This window comes from Clarias gariepinus, chromosome 12, assembly GCF_024256425.1.
Source record: "Clarias gariepinus isolate MV-2021 ecotype Netherlands chromosome 12, CGAR_prim_01v2, whole genome shotgun sequence".
NCBI classification, from domain to species: Eukaryota; Metazoa; Chordata; class Actinopteri; order Siluriformes; family Clariidae; genus Clarias; species Clarias gariepinus.
In genome coordinates, this window is record NC_071111.1 from 504,061 (window position 1) to 524,144 (window position 20,084).

Consider the following 20,084-nt stretch of genomic DNA (forward strand, 5'->3'; position numbering starts at 1 on the left):
CCCATACCACGCCCTGCTCCTCCACTTTCTTTTAACACACCCCGGTTCCTGAAGCCCAACCCTTCTTCACCACAACAGCCACCAACATTTAGAGCAGATCCGATTTCCCCTCACTTCCACTTCCCTCTCATCTTATGGACCCAAAAGCGAATTCTGCAGTGGGGCCCGACCTGCACCGAACTCTGCCTGCAGGCTTCGGCTGGGACGTGTTCTAGGGAGTCCGAGTCCCTCGATGTCGACACCAAAGCCATCTTCGCCATTTATTGGGACCTGGCCGAAGTCTTCTGCAAGAAATGTGCCACCCATAGCTTTTGTCCTATACAGACAAAAGCTAAAACAAGGTAAACCAGCCCTCAGAGACATTCACAAATGGAGCAGTAGACTGATGAGGCGTTAATGGACTGCTTTGAATCAACTGATTGGCAGATGTTTGAGAATGCAGCTGATGGCCTTTCTGACAACCTAGACCTCCTACAGTTTGCCTACAGACCAAAGAGAGCGACAGATGACACCATTCTCTTAGTTGTGGTTCATCAGTCTCTACTCAACCACATCTCTTCCTACAGTTATTTTTTATAGTGTGTATGTATACCAGTAAACATAATTTATAAATAAATTCTAAACCAGGGTAGTGGTTAATGTACCGGTTAATGTCAATTTAATGTTAATTATGTGTCTAAAGGCTTTGGGAAATCCGCAAAAAAAAAATCCGAAAGTTTAAGCAACATAGCGGTGACGTCACAATTCTGCTCATCCTGTCCAATCAGACGCATTTGCTCGTCGATTCCATCCGTCCAATGAAACACCGGCATCTGCATACTGTATTATGAACACTCCTTAAGTGGGTGGGGCTATATTTGCATTACATTACAGCAGTATTATAGGCAATAAATTAATAGACTTTATGCAACATCAGCTTTTATTCAGGTACGTAATGTACAAATACATCCTTAGATATGATACACATAACCTGGGCTTTCATTTATTTATCTATTACCACTTGCCCTAAATGTGAGGTTTTGTTTGATCTGTCAAGGTTATTGTAAATGCAATACAGGTAAAGGTAAAGTGGGTGGAGCCAATATGGACCAATATGGACAACAATCTGGAATGTGGAAGTAATTTTGATGACAGTATTATGTTTAGACACCTGATACAGTGTACTGAAGCAATGCCTGTAACTGTGCTATTAATCTTAACCCAAATGCACCTGGCCCATTTCTGCCCCACCCAAATCCAAAACATTCATTTTTGCCACATTTAAATCTGACTTCTTCCTCTCTGCTCCACTCATCTGTCCCATTTCTGCCCCACTCATCTGTCCCATTTCTGCCCCACTTAAACGCATATATAATATTTGCATATTATGGATTGTTTTGTCTTTGAAATTGTCTGACAGATGAAATTAAATGTTGCTAGGCAACTTGGATTATTTATACTTATGTTGTTTATTTCTCATTAAACTACTGTACATTTCACATCATGCTTAATTTACTGACTCGCTGTGTGTCAACACACACACACTGTGTTCAGAAATGTGTGTTTTTTTTATTATTAATCCTTTTGTAATTGTGTGTGTTGTATGTCACTGCCTGTGTGATGTATGTTAATGGTGCTGATTATTCAGAATGTTGTTGTTCCAGCTGCGACCAAACCTCTAGCTGAAATACAACTAATATCAGCTAAAAATGGAGAGGGAGGAGCCAATACAGACTCAGATGGATTTGACGACCTGGATTGGACAGTATGGAATAGAATAACTTTGTGATTGGGCACTGTTGATTAGCACATTCCTGTTTGGATGGAGCGGAGCCACAAATTACTCACATTCCTGTTTGGATGAGGTGGAGCCACAGGTGACAGAATGCACTTGGAATAATGCACATCCTCTGATTGGACAGTCTGAACCAGCACAATTGTATGATTGGATGCTGGATTAAGCAGTCCAAAACTGTCTGTATGTCTGGAGACCATAATTGTGACTGGACAGTTGGGATTGGCATCTCTGATTGGACAGTATGGATTAACACATTCCTTATTGGATGGTTTGGATTTGCACAATCTCTGGACAGTATGAAATAGCATTTTCAGATTGGAAAGTGGCAGACAGTTTGGATTAGCACATGTCTGTGATTGGACAGTAGGGATAAGCACATGTCTGTGATTGGACAGTATGGTTAAGCACATGACTGTGAGTAGGCAATATGAATAAGCACATGTCCGTGATTGGACAACATGGATAAACACATCTCTGTGATTAGACAGTATGGATTACCACATGTCTGTGATTGGACCGTATGGACATCTTTTTTTTTTTTTTTTTTTTTAAATCTCTGACTAGTGAATATGGAGTACCATGTCCCTGATTGGACAGTATAAATAAGCACAGCTCTGTTTGGACAGGATTAGTGTAATATGGATCTCTGTTTAGACTGTATGGATTGGTACTTTTCTGTGATTAGATAACACATATCTGATTAGAAATTTTAGATTAGCACATCTCTATGATTGAACAGTATGGGTTAAACATCTCTGTGATTGGACAGTATGCGTTAGTACATATTTGTCTGGACACTATGGATTAGCATAACCTGTTTGGACAGAATAAATTAACATTATTCTGATTAGACAGTATGGGTTAGCATATATCTGTGGTTGGACAGTAAGAGTTAGCAAAACAGTGATTGAACAGTATAGATTAGCACATATTTGATTGAACAATGAGGAAAAGCACATCTCTGTAGTGGGAAAGTATAGACTATTGTATTGGACAGTACAGATTAGTGTATCTCTCTGATTGGACAGTATGGATTTGTTTATCGTTGATTGTATGGTATGGACTAGCACATCTCCTGAAGCAGCTTCATGGATAAACACTGTATGTTTACAGAGAAACATAAACACATACCTGCCCCCAGCTAACCTTGTTCCCATTCTGTCTCCATCCCTATTGCCCAAAAGCCACTGCTCCTCCATAATGCTGCTGTTGTTTGTTCCCAAAAGTCTAATCCTTTTAGATCCCTGAATGTTCACTCCCCCCAATGACTCTCTTTATTAAACTGGCCTATAAGCTTTAATCACTGCATCTGTACAGAGAACCACATTATAAAATAACTTAAACCTTCCCCAGATCACCACTAGTAACAGTGTTTGTATACACTGTGTGTAAAACTGAGTGTTAGTGTGTTACAGAGTAGCAAAATAAAATGTTAACAAATGTGACCAGGAATCATAAATATATGCTGTTTATCGTTCTGTGTGGTGATACATTTTACATTAAAAAAGTTCTAAGGACAAAGGAAGTCTGACATTTTGTGCAATAATAATATAAACCGAAACTGCACTGTGATTAGCCCCCACCGCCCTCCTCCCCTCCCCCGCCCCACTCACACACTCGGGGCCCATAGGCATCAACACTTTTATTGGGAGATTTAGCCATGTAGAGATTAAAGCTGTTTTGTGTGCGTGTGTGTGTTTTTCCTTTTACCACCTAAACAGCTGTTTATGTGTTATATAATTATATAATTTTACAACGTGCTGCTCTTAGAATCCAGAGGTTTTAAATGCTGTTTAAAGTAAAACCACTTTTTTGATTTATAATTTTTGCGTTAACAATGTTGTATAATGTTGGTGTGAATATGTATGTGTTTGTAATATGAGATGTGTGTGTACATGTGTATTGCTAATGTTTTGTGTTTTTCAGTGTATATTGTTGATATTTTGTAGTGCATGCTGACACAAATGTAAATTAAATGATAACTTGATGCAATTTTACAGGTGCTTTATTTTGTGTATTGTCGAATAAGTAAACAAAATGAATAATATTCTTAATAAATAAATATATCATAAACATGCTACGTCATTTGTAATAATATGGAGTGTAGTTGTTGAGGTTATATATATTTAAAAAAAAAACAAATGTTAACAGGTTACCATTTGGTATGTCAATCTCACTCATTCACTCACTGATCATCTATACCACTTTATCCTGGTTGCAGGGGGCGGAGCCTATCCCAGGAGACTTAGGACGCAAGGCACAGTACACCCTGGACAGGGTTCCAATCCATCTCAGGGCACACCCATACTACACGCAATTTGTGAACACCAATTAGCATAGTCAGCAGGCTAGGTAGTTTTTTATTTTATATTGTTCTGCTCCGCCCTCCATATGAATGAGTATGACTGTAGATTTTAGGCAAGATTTGCAGTTTTAAAGTTTGCAGTACTGATTGGCAATGATAATAATAATAGTTTCTAATAATAATATTTTCTAATAATATTAATCATTATCATTGTTAAATTCAATATTATTTATAAAGCTCTTTTTTACATTATTTTTTTTTTAATTTTAAAGAAAAAAATATTATTATTATAATTAGGCTTTCCAAGAATGATGATAACAGACAGTAACAGCACTGTGAGGTGTAACTCTGTGTACGAGTGGGCGTGTCCCAGGTGTGGTCCAGTGGTTAATGACACTAACTGTGTGTCTCAGCGTGGGTGAGAGTAGGTCTGTACGGTCCGCAGTACTGAGGAGAGAGCAGCTGTCTGACTAAACCCACATTCACACCCAGTCACAGAAGCACTTTCAGTAAGAACACACATCTGATAACGTTATGGCGTCTTAAACAACACGCCGTCTCTGCACTAATCACTTCTAAGTCACTCTAAATCGCTTAGCTAACTGCTATTGCTTAGCTACAAAGCTAACTAGTGTCTAACACAAGGCTGAATCCTAAATCCCTCTCTAACCCCTGATCAAGGGCACTACTTGGTGTGTGGAACAAGGGATTGTACACTCTACATTACGGCACTGCTGTAATATCTTGAGCTCTTATGCTTTGCCCACCTTGACCACATCACGGCTGTGCTGATATTCAGTACAACAACATGACCTTCAGTGTGATATTGTTTAAGTGTAATCTTTTAAAATACAGTTTGTTCTCTAAAGTTATTCTCTAAAATGTATAAAAAAATCTTTGTTCAATAAACTTCATTAAATCTGAAGTTTTTACTGTGCTGATGTATCTAATAATGCTCTGTGTATGTGTGTGTGTGTGTGTGTATGTGTGAGAGAGAGATATTTTGGTGTATGAGGGTGTAACGATGTTTTTAGCCACTAAATTCAGCTTCCCACTCTTCCCTTCTCAAACTCGGGGCCGTACTTGCACCGTCACCATGGAAACTGTTGCCGTGGCAGAGACGTAAACAGGAGGGATGAGCATGTGTTTTGGCCACACACAACACCCCCACCGCCGCAGCCCTGTCTCTATGACAACCGGGGATCCACCATATCCGTGTGAAAATCAATTCAGTTCAGGCTTCGTCTCCGATCCCGCGCTCTCACCTCACACACATATACAAATATATTTGTTTAATTTATTTAAAATGATTCTATTAATACTTTAGCATGGGGTAAACAAAGTGTGTGTCTTTCTCTAACCACACATCCCTGAGTGTTTTATTCCTCTTACACCACAGTAGCTCATTTGTATTTATTGTTGGTGAAGCGACTGAGTTCCTGTTCTCACATACGTTAAAGCAGCTATAAAAGTTTGCTTCCTCACCAGCAGCTCTTTATTTCTTAGGACGCTTTCACACTGCGGTCTCAGGCACGGATCCCTCCTAAGTCGACTTCCTTAGTCTCATCTTCTCTTTGTGCTTATTTGTCTCATTGTTTCCTTTTTTTTTTTACTCTTTTCCTTCTTAACTGTCATAATAAAAGTCTTTTCTCCTTCTGTTTGTGTATCCTGAGGCTTTTGGCAAGATATTTTATTTTTATCTCATTTCTAAAAGTTATTTACCTTTATTTGTCTTTGCACTTTTTTATTTTAAATATATAATCTAAATCAACTTTAGATATGTTATTTATTAATGTTAGTGTGTGTGTGTGTGTGTGTGTGTGTGTGTGTGTGTGTGTGTATGTGCGTGTGTGTGTGTGTGCGAATAACGAAGAGGACAATACTGTAGCTAGTGTAGTGTACACTGTGAGTCACACTTTCAAATGAATGACATGTCAACACACACACACACACACACACACACACTGTCTCCCTCTGTCTGTTCTGACTTGTCACTCAGTGGAGTATAAACAGTGTGTGGAGTCACGACTCGGTCATGAATAAGACGTGAGTTTGGTTCAGCTCTTTCTTATGTACAGTAGACTGCAGTTTACCCAGAATACACTGCTGCACTCTGTACTGTACTGATTCATAATTCACATCAACTCTAACATCTGACTGGGTTTGATGTGTGTGTGTGTGTGTGTGTAGACTCAGCCCCTCCCCTTCCTCGCATTGCCATGGCAACACCCAGACCGCAGATTTAGGTGTGTGTGTGTGTGTGTGTGTGTGTGTGTGTTTGTACGTCATACTGACTTCTTCATTTTTAAAAAAATAATCTTTAATATGGTCATATTGGAATATACATATTAATAAATACAAATGTTTTATTCGTGAATGAGGTAACTATAATTGAATGCATAAAATAATGTTAAATTGATTCAACAATAATTTTTTTAACATTAATTATTAATCCGTTTGTTATAATTTCTGTATATTGTAGTTACAATAGGACTTATTTAAATGTAATGATTTTACAAATTATTTTATATTTAAAATGTTCAATAATTTTTTAAAATATTTTTATATTTTTATAACATTATAAAATCATTACTATTTCTATTATGAGTTGAAATTTTTTTTCTTCCTCTTAAATAATAATACTTTAAACTAATTTTAGTGAGCTGAGTGTCTAATCCACACCCACTGGAGCCGGTCGCTAAGAAACGACCAGCTTCGTTAGCATGTGTGTGTGTGTGTGTGTGTGTGTGTGTGTGTGTGTGTTTGTGTGTGTGTGTGCGTGTGTGTGTGTGTGTGTGCGTGTGTCTTTCTCTCTTCAAGGTCAGATCTTTAGTATAGCCATACACACACACACACACACACACACACACACACACACACACATGTGGTATCTGTGTGATTAGTAAATCAGATAACACGCTCCTCTGGTTCTGCTGTGGATCCTGAAGATGTTGTGCTCAGAAACACGATGCAGAAGAACCTGAGTGTGTAGCGGCTCTAGAACCCAACCCCGAGTTGTTTCAAGTTTAACAAATCCAGGACTAGGAGCAGAATTAGAACATAATCATTTATAACTGCAACTAGAGCCAGAAATACTGACACCAGACCCAGAACTGAGCTAACCTGAAGAACCTGAATCACAACCAGAACCAGAAGAATTCTAAGAATAATAAAAATAATAATAATAATAATTATTATTATTATTATTATAAAATGTGTGTGTGTGTGTGTGTGTGTGTGTGTGTGTGTGTGTGTGAGAGAGAGAAAGAGAGAGAGAGAGAGAGAGAGAGATCTCCATCTGATTGAGGCAGAACCCGTGGCAGAGAACCGAGTGTGATCTAACACAAATGTAGGAGAATACGGTTTAACAGATGGCAAGTCAAGAATAAACTTACTGTCTCTCTCTCTCTCTCTCTCTCTTTCACACACACACACACACACACACACACACACACACACACACACACACACACACACACACACAAACATGAAACATACACAATGAAAAATTAAATTAAATGAAACCATTAAACTGAGACCTTGACTGTAGAAAACATTATGAATAACCACTGATCTGTGATCATTATCTCATTATTATCTTAATGAGATAATGAGATTATATCTCAAATATAATAAAACATATAACCACAATTCCACTATCTGAAGTTATCTCAGATCACTATCTTGTCTCAATTCAAGTGTGTCACAATAATAATGTACACACAGCGCCGCGCTACCGTATGAAACGTACATTCACATCAACTACCAAACAGAGTTTTATCAGTAATCTCCCAGAGTTCCCAACTTCGATTAGATCACCGTCTGACCCCACAGAACTCGATCAGGCGACTGAATATTTAGAGTCGACATTTCGCTATACCCTAGATAATGTAGCTCCAGTCAAAAGAAAAATTATTAGAGATAAAAAACTTGCTCCCTGGTATAACGATCACACGCGCACTTTAAAACAGACCGCTCGGAAATTAGAACGTAAATGGCGTCAAACTAAATTACTAGTATTTCGAATAGCATGGAAGGAGAGCATCCTGAACTATAGAAAAGCTCTTAGTGTAGCTAGATCAACATATCTCTCCACTCTTATAGAAAATAACAAAAATAATCCTAGATTCTTATTTAATGCTGTAGCCAAATTAACCAGAAATAAGACCACTGCAGAAATCTCCACAACAACATCATGCAATAGTGAGGACTTCATGAACTTTTTTAATAATAAAATTGTAAATATTAGGCATAAAATTGAGGTTTTGAAACCGAACAATGTAATTGATGCAGATGTTAATCTAGCCATGTCAGACCAGAACCTAGAATACTTTACTCCCCTTGAAGAGAATGAACTAATTTCACTCATCTCTTCTTCAAATTCATCAACCTGTATATTAGATCCTGTACCGACACATTTTCTTAAACAGATAGTACCAGCAATAACAGAACCCCTGTTGAGAATAATTAATTCTTCACTCAGCATTGGGTATGTTCCAAAATCTTTTAAATTAGCAGTTATCAAACCAATAATTAAGAAACCTGACCTCGACCCCTGTCAGCTGTCCAGTTACAGACCAATATCAAACCTCCCCTTTATCTCTAAGATCCTGGAAAAGATAGTAGCGGAGCAGCTATGCTCATATATACATAGAAATGGCATACATGAACTGTATCAGTCAGGATTTAGGCCTCATCACAGTACAGAGACAGCACTCGTTAAAGTAGTAAATGACCTCCTATTGGGCACTGATCAGGGTTGTGTAACTATGCTTGTATTACTCGACCTCAGTGCAGCTTTTGACACCATTGATCACGCTATTCTTCTTCACAGATTAGAAAATGTAGTTTTCTACATTTGAAAACTACATTTTGAAAAAATTAATGATTGATCAGCATCAGTTTGTAGATTTAAATGGTGACTATTCTGCATGTTTTCAACATTTCACTTCAATTAATTTTTATTTGCATAAGTCTTTTAATAATCAGCTTTACAGCTTTACGTTTATAAATTTGTCCCTAATGAATGAATGAACCAAAGACCTGTGTGTGCAATTCAAGTGCAGTGAGAACTAGGAAAGTGTGTATGCGTGTGCGCGCGTGTGTGTGTGTGTGTGTGTGTATGATTACAGTGCTCAGGTGTATATGGTGGTGATATGTTTCAGTGTTTCCATGGTAACAGGTTTTGGACCAATATGCAAATGAGGTCTCAATTTGTAATGCACATTAGCTTCTGAGAGGGTGTCGCCATATGGCTCCTCTCACTCACACACACACACACACACACACACACACACACACACACACACACACACACACACACACACACCTACTACTACACACACACACACACACACACACACACAAACAAACAAATAATCAAACTGTAAAAGAATGTCTTATAATGTGGATGAGGAACACCCATCTCTCCCTCTCTCTCTCACACACACACACTCACACGCACACACACTCACACAAAGCATATATAGATTTCTCCAGTGTATATTATTATTAATATTATTATTAATACATTAAACATATATATCACCTTATATAGATCATCTTTGTCTTTCTGCTGTTTCCTTTCAAGGGTCGCTAGAGTGAATCATCTGGCAGTTCCAACCTCAGCATTGGACCAATATGCTCACAATCTCTCCTCTGAACATATCCAAATCACCTCAATCTGGCCTCTCTGACTTTATCTACATCTACATCTAACATGGTTGTTGCTCTCATCAACTCATTCTTGATCCTATCCATCCTTGTCACTCCCAAAGAGAACCTCAACATCTTCAGCTCTGCTACCTCCAACTCTGCCTCCTGTCTTTTCTTCAGTGCCACTGTCTCTAAGCCGTAGAGCATCGCTGGTCTCACCACTGTCTTGAACATCTTTCCTTTCACTCTTGCTGATACTCTTTTATTACATATCACCTGTCCATTACTATAGTGAACAAGAAGGGGTTCAGATGCATCATTGATGCAGAACCACCTCTACCGTGAACTCTTCTGTCACACCTACAGCATATTTCACTACTGTCTTACAGCTCTTAAACATTAAATGTCCTGCACCACTCTAACATACTTCTCTGCCACTCCAGACCTCATACAATACCACAGCTCCTCTCTTGGCACCCTGTCATATGCTTTCTCTAAATCTACAAAAGACACAATGCAACTCCCTGTTACCTTCTCTGTACTTCTCCATCATCATCCTCAAAGCAAATACTGCATCTGATGTACTCTTTCTAGGAATGAAACCATATTGCTTCTCACAAATGTTCACCTCTGCCCTTAACCTAGCTTCCACTTTCCTTTCCCAAATGTTCTTTGTATGGTTCATCAGCTTCATGCCTCTGTAGTTGCCACAGTTCTGCACAGCCTTGTTCTTAAAGATAAGCACCAATACGCTTCTCCTCCATTCCTCTGGGATTCTCTTACTCTCCAAGATCTTGTTAAACAGACTAGTCAGAAACTCTACTGTCACCTATTCTAAGCACTACCTCCACAGCAGTGGCGGCTGCTAGCTTTTGAAACAGGGGAAGCTCATATTAGGCCTCCATCAAAAAAAAAAAAAAGCAGATTAACAATATTAGCACCGTCTGCATCTGCCGTTATGCACAGCTTGCTAGCTGGCTAGTTTTACCTTCCACGAGTTACTTAAATTATATGAATGAACTAACTTTACAATGCTGAAACAAGGAGCAAAGTCAAGAACGCTATAATATGTTTTTTTTTTATTATTTAAAGAATGATTTGTACAAACAAAAATGGTTTATATCACCAGCAAACAATACAGAGTGCAGCATCGTCGTACCACTTCACCTGCAAATCAACATGGGACTGAACTCGAATCTCTGTAGCACTGATGTATACTTAAGACATGCTGTCAATCAAAAAAGGGGTTCCGCCCTTTAAACAGGTCCTCCAATCATCATGCAGCAGCCCAGCGTCCTGGCCCGCCCACTGCTCCATTCACCCCCAGAGAAGCACTTGAAGTGATGATTTTGGTGCATTTATCCAATTACCATCCAGCTTTTCTGCAGGTTTAACGCGCTGTGCTGCACAGAAATGTATGACAAGAAAATCGTGTTAAACAATTTACAATAAATACCTGATTCTGAACGAGCTAGTCATAAAGTTACGTGTTCTAGCGCACTTTTATTAAAACCAATATAAATACAACAGTGCATATATGAGCATTTATTTTCTGACATAGTAGTCTTAGAGCAGCCACCACTGCTCCACAGGTATGTCATCAGGACCAACTGCCTTTCCACTCTTCATCCTCTGATACCCCGGAGTTCACATTACGCAGAACCTGTAATGGTCCTGTCACATCAACACCATGGTGAAAAAGGCCCGGCAGCATCTCTACCACCTTAGACGATTGAGAGACTTCAGACTGCCCTCCAGGGTGCTCAGGAATTTCTACTCCTGCACCATAGAGAGCATCCTGATCGGAAACATCATGACCTGGTTTGGAAACAGCACCATGTAGGACAGACGAGCTCTACAAAAGGTAGTGTGATCAGCTGAGCGCATCATCTGCACCAAGCTCCCTGACCTGCACTCAATCTACAGTAAGCGATGCTAGACCAAGGCCAGGAAGATCGTGAAAGACCTCAACCACTTCTTCCCGCAGGTGATAAGGTCTCTCAACCACAACCACAACACCACACAGGACTAATACCATTTTCCAAAAAATCCACAAGCATGACATTGGCTCTCGCACTTATCCTGGACACCCATGGACACATATTTATATTTATGTTTCATTCTTGGATCATGCACACAAGTCATTTTAATAATAAGTCACTTTCATGCATATTTGCATACCCCTCAGTCATCTTTCCTTATTTACAAAAAATTCCACATTTTTTATACTGTATTTTTTCTATTGCACAGAATATTTTATTTGTACAGAAATATTTTTACCCTATTTTACCTAGCTAAATTTTATTTTCTGTTGTATTTCTTTTTATTTATATTTATTTCTTATAAATAAGCTTTTACTTTTAATGTTACTGGCAGTCGTATAAGCATTTCACTGCATATCGTCCTGTGTATGACTGTATGTGACAAATAAAATTTGAATTTGATTTGAATTAGATCTTAGCCCTAAGACTAGCTACCAAAGTAAAAAATTGTTAAGAGTAGAGATGAGGACTTGTAAGAATTTTAAGAGTTGACAAAATGTCGAAATTTATTTATAACCTAACTCTGCTTTAAAGTTCTCCACAACTTTATCTCTGACCTGTCTAGTGTGTTCCAAGATGCTGTTTGTTCACTAATGTTCTCTAATAAACCTCTGTGGTCTTTACACACAGTTAAAATCTGTTTACTAATTATGTGACTTCTGAAGGCAATTGGTTCCCCCTGGATTTTAGTTAGGGGCATTAGAGTAAAGGGGGCTGAATACAAATGCATGGCACACTTTCAAGATTTTTATTGGTAAATAACTTTTTGAAAATCATTCGTCATTTTCCTTTCACTTCACAATTATGTGTCACTTTGTCTAGGGCCTTTCATTAAAAATCTCAATAAAATACATTTACGTTTGTGGTTTAACATTTACATTTGGGCATTTTGGCAGACGCTCTTATCCAGAGCGACTTACATTTTTATCTCATTACACATCTGAGCAGTTGAGGGTTAAGGGCCTTGCTCAAGGGCCCAACAGTGGCAACTTGGTGGTTGTGGGGTTTGAACCTGGGACCTTCCAAACCGTAGTCCAATGCCTTAATCACAGAGCCACCCCTGGCATGACAATACTTTTGCAAGGCACTGTATGTGAATCGGTCCCTAATTGTGGTGACGCCTCAACAGGAGCAGCAGAGAGACGAACAACAATTTAATGATAATTCTGTATAAGTGTGAATATACACACATGTTCTTTTTTCTTCAATAATGTCTTTTTTTGCTTAGATTTTTCATTATATTTCTATACATTTTTTTTATTATTACTTCTTACAATGTCACAAAAGTATGTGATAAATTACATCCTTTCTGGAAGGTCAGTCTTATGATGGACCATGGACTCTGAACCATGTATACACCAACAGGCTACCTCCCTCAACCACTTGGAACAATCAGATCACCTCTCTTTGTTTCTCTCCCCTGCATATTCACGACTTATCCAACGCATGAGACCAACAGTAAAGACAATCAAAGTGTGGCCAAAGGGGGCTGTTAGGGGTATCAGAGTAAAGGGGGCTGAATACAAATGCATGGCAAACTTTCAAGATTTTTATTGGTTATTGGTTTTATTTTTTCAGGACAGGTTTCAACAAACTGACTGGTATGCAGGCCACTTGTGGTTCCCACTTGGATATTGCGATCTACGGTTCCTCTATCTTGGACTATATCAACACCACGACAGACAGTGTCCCCACCCAGACACAGGTCACTATGTACCCAAATCAGAAGCCTTGGATAAACGATGAGGTTCGCCTCTTACTGAAGGCTCGCAACGACACATTCAGATCCGGCAATGCACAGGCCTACAGTACAGACAGAGCCAATCTGAGACAGGGCATTAAGATGACCAAGTACTGCTACAAGCTGAAAATTTAAGAACACTTCTCCAACTACAATCCCCAGCCGATGTGGTGAGGTATTCAGTCAATCAGTAACTATAGGCCCATCAAACACTCACCCCATTTACTGATATCTCCTTTCTCAATGAGCTAAACAACTTCTATGCTCGCTTTGAGTCTGGTTCCTCTCAAGGTTTCTTCCTACTACCATCTCAGGGAGTTTTTCCTTGCCACTGTCGCCCTCGGCTTGCTTACCAGGAACTATCTGACCATTTTGATTTATACACATTCAAATTCCACACATAAAGCTGCTTTGGGACAATGCCAATTGTTAAAAGCGCTATACAAATAAAATTGAATTGAATTGAATTGAATTTGAAAGGAATAATCTGGACCCAGCAATCAAATTCGAGCTCCCTGCAGGCTACCAACCACTCACACTCTTCATCAATGATGTCAGCACAGTTTTGAGCTGGATAAATACACGGAAAGCTGCAGAGCATGTGCTGGAGAACTGGCAGAACTTATTTAACCTTTCTCTAGCCCAAGCTATTGTACGCACCTGCCTTAAGACCATCTTCATTGTGCCAGTACCCACAAGCTTGACTGCAAGGCGCCTTAATGACTACCGCCCAGTAGCGTTACCCCCATCATCACCAAGTGCTTTGAGTGGCTGGTCCCAGCACACCTCAAAACCTGTCTTCCTGCCACTTTGGACCCTCATCAATTTGCTTACTGTCAGATCAGGAGTATGTAGGCCGCAGTTTCCACAGCGCTGCACTCAGTCCTCCCACATGGACAATAAAGACACATATGCCAGATTTCTTTTCCTTTTGCTCTTCTTTTAGTTCAGCGTTTAACATTGTCATTCCCTCCCTGTTAGTCACTAAACTTGGAGACCTGGGAATTAATGCATCACTACATTTACATTTAGGCATTTGGCAGATGCTCTTATCCAGAGCAACTTACATTTTTTTTTAATCTCATATACATCTGAGCAGTTGAGGGTTAAGGGCCTTGCTCAAGGGCCCAACAGTGGCAACTCGGTGGTTGTGGGGTTTGAACCTGGGATCTTCTGAACCGTAGTCCAATGCCTTAACCACTGAGCTACCCCTGGCTCACTATGCAACTGGCTTCTGGACTGTCTGACCAACAGGCCCCAGCCTGTCCGAGCAGATCACCACTGCTTTCCCACCCTCATCCTTGGCACCGGAGTATCACAAGGCTGTGTGCTTTGTCACTTTCTCTACTCTCTCTTCACCAGCGACTGCAAGCCTATACATAATTCCATCACAGTTATCAAGTTTGCAGATGACACCACTGTGATTGGACTCTGAAGAAAACTACCTCTCTTCAGACATTCTGGTGAACATTATGATTAGCTGTATCACAGTCTGGTATGGGAACTGCACCATGATGGACTGGAAAACGCTGCAGAGGGTGGTGAAAACTGCAGAAACGAATTGTAGAAGCTTCAATACCAAAGATTAAGGACATCTACAGGAAATGGTATCTCAGCAGAGCACACAATATCACAAAGGACTCCTCTCACCCTGCTCTTTGCCCTCCTGCCTTCTGGGAGGTGCTACAGAAGCCTCCAGACAAAGACAAGCAGGTTCAGGAATAGCTTTTTCCCCACAGCTGTTTCGTTGCTGTACTCTGCCTCCCCCAAGGACATACACATTGACTGGATACATTACTTTACCTTGCACTACGTAACTGCTCACTACTGGACATAAACTGAACACTCAGGAATGCACCATTCACTACTTCTGCACATATTGTATACAACTACCTACCTCATACCTCACTCCACTTCCAATAACAAGTTGCACAAATGTATATAACCCTCTCTGCTGTAATATCATAACCACGGTATACAATGTATAGGTATACGTTTCCTCATCCACAACCATTGCATTTACATAACCCTTCTCTGTGTATACAGTATATATATATATATATATATATATATATATATATATATTGGTGGGACTTCCTGTTGGTAACGTAGCTTCCTGTTTTTGTATCGTTGCCGCGAAAGTTTCACGTTTGTATCAGCGTTTAAATTATATAGCTTTTCCGTTTACACAATAATAATATCGATAGCAACTAGTTTTTGTTATGTTTTTCATGCTATTGGACTTTGCCTTTTTCAGTTTTTTGCGCTTTTCGTAGAACGCGCAAGTTTTTTCGTCTAAAAACAACAAACGGAATTCAGCTCCAAACAACTACAACTCCGACTCAGGTACGATATCATGTCTAATATTCAGCTCGTTCAGTGTGTAGAGTGCAGGATGTTTAGACATTCTTCCTCCGTCGTTAGTGGTAATTTTACTTGTGATAGGTGTGTGTTAGTGAGCACTCTGACGGAGAAGATATCAGCGTTAGAGGAGCGCATCCAGACTTTAGAGAGGGTTAGAGAGTGTGAGAGCAGCGTTATTCCTGTAGCGGACAGTCTGGGTGCTGCAGGCGGAGATAACCAGCCCCCGACTTCGGCATTAGAGCCCTCACAGCGGGGCGAGTGGGTGACGACTCGGCGGCTTACTCGATCAGCCAAAGTTAACACTAAGGCTAGCCCACCGGAGCACACCTCTTCTGCGCTTCACGTGTCCAACAGGTTTGCTCTCCTCAGTGATTCACCCGCTGAGAAACCTGAAAGAGCTCTGGTTATAGGATATATTATTTTGTTCTTCACAATGATAATTTGGCTATCGTAAAAAAACACGGACACAAATTTAATTCATTTGAAGTTCTCTTTAGTAACATAAGAAGTGTAGCTACAAATATTAAGTCAGCTCAGTCGATTCTGCTAATTGTCATTTACAGACCTCCAGGGCCGTACTCTGAATTTCTTAGTGAATTTGCAGATTTCCTCTCAAACCTAGTCGTTTCTGTAGACAAAGTGTTAATTGCTGGAGATTTTAATATTCATTTTGAAAACCCAGAAGACCCTTTGAGAACTGCATTTATGTCCATACTGGACTCGGTAGGAGTAAATTAGTGTGTAGTAGGACCCACTCATAAAGCAGGTCACACTTTAGATTTAATAATATTCTTCGGATTAAGAATCAATTCAAGTGTGTCACAATAATAATGTACACACAGCGCCGCGCTACCGTATGAAACGTACATTTACATCAACTAACAAACAGAGTTTTATCAGTAATCTCCCAGAGTTCCCAACTTCGATTAGATCACCGTCTGACCCCACAGAACTTGATCAGGTGACTGAATATTTAGAGTTGACATTTCGCTATACCTTAGATAATGTAGCTCCAGTTAAAAAAAAAATCATTAGAGATAAGAAACTCCCTGGTAGACTCAGTATAAGTCTGAATACTCAAATGTGCTTTCTCAATTTATTCATTTTTAATAAATTTGCAAAAATCTCAAGTAAACTTTTTTCATGTTGTCATTATGGGGTGTTGTGTGTAGAATTCTGAGAAAAAAAAATAATTTAATCCATTTTAGAAAAAGGCTGTGACATAAAATGTGGAAAAAGTGATGTGAATACTTTCTGGATGCACTGTATATAGTTTAAACCATTTTTTCTTTACATTTTAACCTTAAATGTTTTACAAAACATTTTCATTAACATTCTTTCATTTGTTCTTCTATGAGTTTGTCAATTTCTTTATTTTTCTTAATTATAATTTTCTTAATTTAGCATTGTTCATTTCTATTTATTAAAAATAAATAAATAAAAAATTGTAACTTTGATTTTTGACAAAATTAAAATGGAAATTAAATAAGAAGTAGAATGGCACATAAAGTGCAAATGCATGTTAAAGAAAAAAAAAGATCATCCCCAAAGCAATGATTTTTTTTATGTTTGATAAATTTATGATGCTTTGCACTTAACCCAACACATCACTTCCTTTAGTCCAAACTCTTTGATCGTTGCTAAAATGGAGAAGATTGTTGTATCCAAGCAACACTGCGGTTGCCAGGTGACACATACGAAGGTCTTAAGACCAAATTGTGTGTGTGTGTGTGTGTGTGTATGTGTGTTTGGCAGAGAGACTTTAAAAAAGATACAAAGTAACACAAAAATTCCAGCAGAAAAATGATCATAGAAAAGATTAATTTTTTCCAGTTTAAATCAAAATCATCTGTATTTTTGGGTCGGGTGTTTTTAATCTTCCTCTTGACAATAACTCATAGATTCTCTATGGGGTTAAGTTAAGGTTAGTTGGCTGGCCAATCAAGCACCTCCATAAAGCTGGTCAGCAGAAGGAAGCAGGAAGTGCTCTAAAATCTCCTGGTAGATGCTGTGTTTACTTTGGTGTTAATAAAACAGAGTGGACAAACACCAGCAGATTATATGGCTCCACACATGATCACAGACTATGGATCTCAAGCAACTTGGACTCTGTGCCTCTTCACTCTTCTTACAGATTCTGGAAGCTTAATTTCCACATGAAATGCAAAATTTACTTTCATCTGAAAAGAGGACTTTGGAACACTGAACAACAGACCAGGTTTTTCCCTTCCAGTCAACTTTTCATCAATGTGCTTTCATATAGCACCAATGGGTTTTAGTTATGAGTATCAGAGTCATTTACGGAAGGGCACAGTGTCTAATGACACAAACACACACACACACACACACACGGTGCAGGCTGAGAGAGAGAGAAAATGGATCTTCACCTCTCTAACATACACATACACAGTGCATGTGCACACAAACACTGATGAAAACACCCTAGTTTAAATTTATTTTTACTTTTTTCAAAGGTAAAGTGCAGATTAATTTGTTTTATTTCTACTTTATATTTTTGTAATAAATCATATATATATATATATATAGATAGATAGATAGATATAGACATCCACGCAAGGCATGCTGGTCTCTGTTTCGCAGGAACACGCCACACTATATATATATATATATATATATATATATATATATATATAGTGTGCACGTTATTTTCTTCCTGATACTATTAATTTTTTTTTATTGGAGAAGTCCATAAAGTCTTCACTTCTAAACTGTGATGTGATATGCTCTCTGTGAGCATCTTAGGTTGTGTTAGGCGAGCCACTGTACTAAATAAGAACCTGGGATTGTTTTGGTTTCTTGCTATCAGTTGGCTAAGATGCTCGGTCCTAGCAGTTTTTAGAGCCTGTCTATAGCTGCACATACTGTCTTTATACGCAATTCAAAAAACTTCTTTACTAAGATTTAGTCCTTCTGAATTTAAGGGGAAATTCTAAGAAAATCTCATAATTCTAATAATTTTTTTAGAATTTTGTCACTGAGAGCAACTTTTAGGCTTAAGAATCTTTGTGAATACAGGCCCTGACCTTTAGGTGTAAATAACTTAAAATAAATAAAATAAATAACTTAGTAAGAATACTACATAGTGGTTAAGTGATATTTAAGACGAAGCCCTAAAATGTCTAGAACTTGAATAAAAACTTAGCTAACGATTAGCTAATAATACTTTGCGTTAGCATCAGCTTTGTGAACTTTAAACATCAGTAATTTTTCTAACACCAGTAGATTATTACACACACTACATAACCCATGATACCTGTGTTAGCTGTGATGCTAAGCGTAATTACAGTAATTGAGTGATTGTTGAACACATGAGGTAAAGGTTATGGTTCGGGTTGGTTCTGTGTTGGTTTGGCTATAGCTGTGTCTTTACACTCTCTGTATAACGCACTGAAATCGTTAACTGTCTTTAACTAGCCTACACTAAGCGGCCATGATGCCTAGCAACGGTGTTCTTATTACTTTATCCTTTTGCTCTGTGAGAATAGATCAAAGTCATGAATTCACAAGTTCATGTGACTGCAGCGATTATTACATAGAGATCAAAAGAGTGTGTTTCTGCTTTATGTGGATTAATTCTGTTGCAAATAAAAAACAAAGTTTTACATCAAGACATGGGGTTCAGAACTGTTTACATTTCAATCGGAATCTATCTATCTATCTAAACAGAAGACTCATTTATTTTATAAAGTTTCAGGTCATTTTTCATGAACAAAAAAAAATATTTTATATACACTGCAGTTTAATGTTTAATGCATGCATTCTAAAATCTTACTGTTTCCATATAGCAGTAGATGTTGTGAAGTTTCCTGTAAGGGGAGATGTGTTTGTGTATCATTAGAGAAAGGAGTCTCCAGTGTCAGTGAACAGGAACCAGAGGAACACAGGACTTCTAGTCTGCAGAAGGCTGGATATCCTCAGGGACACTGAATTTGGACAGACCTCTTGTTCTTCCGCAAGAAAAAAACAAAAGTTTCTGGTTCCTCAAAGCTTCCTGTCATGACAACTGATTTAAGTAATGCTATAGATATGACTGATGTCATGCCTATATGGTGGACAGAGCTCTTTATGAGGCTGAAGATCCAAGAGTCAAATACACTACAAGAACATCGACATTTTGAAAACAACTATTTTGCTAATGAAAGATTATTAAAGTTTCATTGTTGTATTAATGTTTTGATT

General features: G+C 38.6%; 1 protein-coding gene across 1 annotated transcript in view; it reads left to right on the forward strand.

Moving 5' to 3' along the window:
- kcnc2 (potassium voltage-gated channel, Shaw-related subfamily, member 2) overlaps positions 1–1,768 on the forward strand; it is a 59,705-nt gene extending 57,937 nt beyond the window's left edge. The window contains exon 4 of the mRNA XM_053508170.1: positions 1,644–1,768. Within this exon, the coding sequence (XP_053364145.1) occupies positions 1,644–1,768 (125 nt within the window). The remainder of the gene's footprint in view (positions 1–1,643) is intronic.
- The last annotated feature ends 18,316 nt before the right edge of the window (positions 1,769–20,084 follow it).